Source organism: Myotis brandtii, unplaced genomic scaffold, assembly GCF_000412655.1.
Source record: "Myotis brandtii unplaced genomic scaffold, ASM41265v1 scaffold693, whole genome shotgun sequence".
Lineage (NCBI taxonomy): Eukaryota > Metazoa > Chordata > Mammalia > Chiroptera > Vespertilionidae > Myotis > Myotis brandtii.
In genome coordinates this window covers 2,155,825-2,160,144 of record NW_005370710.1, presented here as the reverse complement: position 1 = coordinate 2,160,144, position 4,320 = coordinate 2,155,825, and the positions used below count along the sequence as shown (strand labels likewise).

Genomic DNA, 4,320 nt, shown 5'->3' with positions numbered 1-4,320 from the left:
GGAAGCCAGGGTGGCAGGCTGAGTCGGCCGACAGCACTGCCAGCGCCCTTCACTATGCTGGGGAGTTTTACGTAAGAAGGGGAGTTCCTGGCTTCTCTAGAAAACTCAGGAGTGGACCACACTCAGGTGGAGGCGGCAGTGGCTGCCCGTCGGGGGGCCTGGACCCTCCGGGGCACGCACAGCTGCCCCACCACTGCATGCGGGACTGGGACGGTGCGTGCCCCCGAGTCCTCCAGCTCAGCGTCTGTGGGGACGGCCCGTCTGGGCAGACCCTGCTTTGAGCCAATTCAATGCATGAAAAGCCATCTGGGCACCAAGCCCATTCGGGCGGCCCCCCTGAAGGGCCCGCTAATGCAGGGCTGGGAGGGCCTGCAGGGGCGGGGGGCAGCCCACTCCCAGTCCCAGAGTCTTACTCTCATCTCCGGGGACAGCCCCTCAGCACAGACGAGCGGGGAGAGGAGGAGAGGAGTCCTCTGTTCTGGCACCACAAGCGTCATCTACTCCTCTGCCTCCTCAAACCCTCCCCCCGCCGGCCTCAGCTCAAACTCTCCCCCGCCCCCCGCATAAGCTCCTGTCCCCAGGTCCAGGCCAAGGCCCGGCCAAGCCCAGAATCCACCCATCTGGATCTCAAAGAGTCCTTCCCCCTCTGTGGGGGCATTTTTTGAGGCTTCTCCGTAGGAATCCCCCTGGCCAGCAGCCACCGATGGAGGTGAGTGGCACTGGCCACATGGGGCAGGGCCTGGCCTGGCTTGTTCCCTGCCCCCTGCCCAGCCCATTTCTCCCTGCACAGCCTGTGGGGGGCGGGGGGCGCGGGGCAGGACCCCAGGCCAGGCCCGCCCTGCTACCCCTCAGCTTCAGTTTCCTGCTGTTTAACAGGGTAACGACCACGCCACCTCCAGCGCTTTCTACAGGCACCTCGTGTTCCCAGCTGGGGAAACTGAGGCCCTGAGCGGGCTGGAGGTCAGTGTCCCCACCTCCCAGGGAAGCAGCGAGTCCAGCGCCGGCCTCCGTCCCCCTCCCAGGGGGCACTCACCATCCTCAATGACGACTTTGATGAGCCGGACGGAGCCGGCCCGCGCCTTGGCGAAGAATTCCCTCAGCTGCTCGGTGGCTACAAGCACAAGAAACATGGTGGGGATGAGCGGCGGTGGGCAGGGCGGCAGGGACACGGGCAGGGCCTGCTCTGTTCTGAGGGGTCTGGTGGCTGAGCGGGGAGCGGGTTAAATACAGCCCTCCATGTGATCGGGAACCCGAGCTGGCTGAACATAAGCTCCCAAATTTAGCCAGCAGAGGTGGCGGGTGAGTGGCCGCCTGGCTGGAGGCGCTCCGGTGACAGGGCAGCGGGGACGGGACAGCCCATCGGGGAGGGGGCGGGCTCTGGAGCAGGCCAGGCCGAGCTGGACAGGGAGACACTCAGTACTGTCCTAACCACAGACAGAAACACGTGGACAGTTCCCCGGTGACCACTATGCCCACGGTGACTACATGCACACACATGCACATGTTGCATGTGGCAACAAACAGTACATACTCAGCCCAGCATGTGAACGTAACACGTCAACACGTGCAGGTGGCAGAGGAGTGTGAATGCCAACACCCCCGTCCACGAGCACACGCTCAGCTGGTCTAACACAAATAAACACACGTGTTTTAGACTGGCGCACACACACCCAGCCACCATGCCTGGGGTTCTCACATACACACACATGAATGGCAGACGCAGAGCTTGGCGAAGACATGTTTGCAGGCAAAGGATGTATAAATGTTACACAGACACACACAGGCATGCGCAGACACAGGGAGGCAACCAGCTCCCACCCCCAGGCAGTCTGGAAGGCTTCATGGAGGAGGAGTGACTCTCAGGAACTCCTCAAAACAGACTGTCTTGGTCCTTGGACCACAGAGCTGGGAGGGGACAGCCAATGACTGGGGACCCGAGTGCAGAGGTGAGGGTCGTGGTCGGAGCTAGGGAACCATGGCACATCATAGACCCACTGTGGTTCAGGGAGAAACCCAGGTGCACAGGGCCAGCCAGCATGACCTTGAGGCTCCGCAGAGGTCAGGGGAATTCTGCAGGAACACAGCTGGAGGGCTGAGGTCAGAGAGTATTTATAGGGCCCGCAGCTCGGGGGCAAGGGGGGGGCCTTTAGGAAACACACTCTGGTCACGTCCTCAGGTGCCCCTCATGCAGGGCGACCTGAGCCTGAGACCGGGCTGGGCACCACCCTCAAGGCCACTGGGTGGACAGGTCCCAGCTGAGCCCGCAGGCCCTTGGTGCTCAGGGCAGCACGACACGAAGACAGCCCCACGGGGCCAGGCAGAGCGACCCACCTGCAGAGCCCGAGCAGGTCCCTGATGAAGACCTGGCCTCTGGGGTGCCACCTTTCCCGTCGCTGCATGTGACCCCTGACCTCACTGCACCTCAAACTCTTCCATAATGTGGGGCTCGGCCTCCCCCACGCGGAGGCCCGTGGTGAGGAGTAAGCGGGAGAAAGTGCTCCGTGAGGGGCCCCCACTAATAACACACTCACTGTCTAACTAATGACCGCCGGGCGCCGTGCTGTGCGAGGGAAGGCCACCAAGCAGCTCTCCCAAAGGGGGGCGGACACGTCCCTTCTAGTGTTACCAGGGCAGTGACACCCCAGAAGGGGAAGAGACAACCCCCCATGCCTCCTCAGCCACCATCAATAATCCAGAGGCCGGGCGGGACACCTGAGCCTCTCATCAAAGATTCATGCCCCCTGCCCCACCCCCCGGCCTTGCCCACCCCCAACCTGGGAGCCTCCGGTTACAGGTCCCTTCCCTGCCCTGCTCTGAGGTCAGCAGATTCACACCTATGGCCAGGGCAGGGCCAACTTTCTTCCCACCTCCCTGGGCTGAGCCAGCAATGAGGGGTGGGCTGCTCACAGGCAGGAGGAAATGAGAGAGTGAGGTGGGGCCCCGACCACAGGACTGTCAGCCTGGAGCTCAGAGGAGGAACCCTCGCTTCCGATTCCCGCCCCCGCTCCGTTGGGGCAGCAGCAATGACCAGGCAAAGGGGAAGGAAGGGACATCGGGCAACTGTTCTCTCCTGTGGGGCTGAGTCACCAGCAGGCTGGCCAACGCCTCCCCAGGGGAGGCTGGTCCACCTGGGGGGTGGCTGGCCCTGACCCAGGCCCGGGCCTGCTGTCCTGTGGGACGGGGCCAGGGAAACCCTCAGGGCTGTCTGGCCAGCAAGTGGCCACAACCACAAGCCGAGATCCAGGCAGGCGGTCAGGCTGGTCGATGGTGGCCCTGGGGGGGGGGGGGTGGGGGGGTAATCCTGGTGTGGTGGGAAGAGTGGCTGATGGCCAAACCACCAGCTCCCTGGGCAGGCAGTCTGCACCTTCTGCACAGGCCAGGCAGCTGCCCGGGCCAGCGGAGGGGGACACTGAGGCCCAGGTAGGGTCAGGACACCTGGCTCCTGGCCACGGCCTCTCTCTCAGCCCGTCCAAGGAGGAACGGAGGCCCTTGGGGGAAGGGGGTGATGCTGGTCTGGAGGAGCTTGGGCTTGCGGGGAGTTGGCCTGGAGTCTCCAGGGCCAAGACCTTCCCCCCACAAACGCCATACTTGGACCCTCTTCTATGTTCCCAACCTGGAACTAGAACCATCCAAGCCTGGCCCCAGCAGACTCAGATCAGAGTGGAAAATGGAGGGGACCTGAGGTCAAGGTCAGACCGGCCACTCTCCCATCCCACTCTGAGGGCCCTGTCCCGGGGGGTCCCCAGCCTAGCTTGCAGGAGTGTGGGAGGAGCCAGAGGTCAGGACCCCCTCCTCAAAGACACAAACCCATACAAGCCATACACACCCGGTACATGCATCCATGGTAACAAATACACACCGAGATGCACCCAGATTGTGCACACAGACACCCACAGACGTGTGCACAGTCACGAAACACTGATGTCTACAGATGGTCCCATGTTACTGTGTCCATTCAACCAGCCACTAGTGTATGTGCACCCCGGTGGGCGCACACGGGGCTGCACACACAAGGCAAGTGAACATGCGTGCACCCTCCCCCAGATGTGCGCATCCGGGTGCACCCACCCCCAGAAAGCCACACAGAGCCATAGATGGGCACACACAGGCACATCCACGCCCCGTGGGCACACACAACACGGAAACTTCCGCCCCAGCTGGGTACCTACATGCACACCCACTCCCAACTCTGCACAGTGAGTCCCCCTCCCCCAGATGTGCCACCCCAGGCAACGAGCGGCTGCAAAAGAGAACAGGAAGCTTCCCCGCGCTGGTGCCCGGGAGGAGACGGGAGCCGGAGCCGGGGAGGGGGCGCAGCGG

At 63.2% G+C, this 4,320-nt stretch overlaps 1 protein-coding gene across 1 annotated transcript in view; it reads right to left on the bottom strand.

Moving 5' to 3' along the window:
- Window positions 1-2,743, bottom strand: part of TWF2 (twinfilin actin binding protein 2) — a 6,886-nt gene extending 4,143 nt beyond the window's left edge. Inside the window, exon 1 of the mRNA XM_014529720.1 lies at window positions 916-2,743. Coding sequence (XP_014385206.1) covers window positions 916-1,130 — 215 coding nt within the window. The 5' untranslated portion in view covers window positions 1,131-2,743. The remainder of the gene's footprint in view (window positions 1-915) is intronic.
- Between the last annotated feature and the right edge of the window lie 1,577 nt (window positions 2,744-4,320).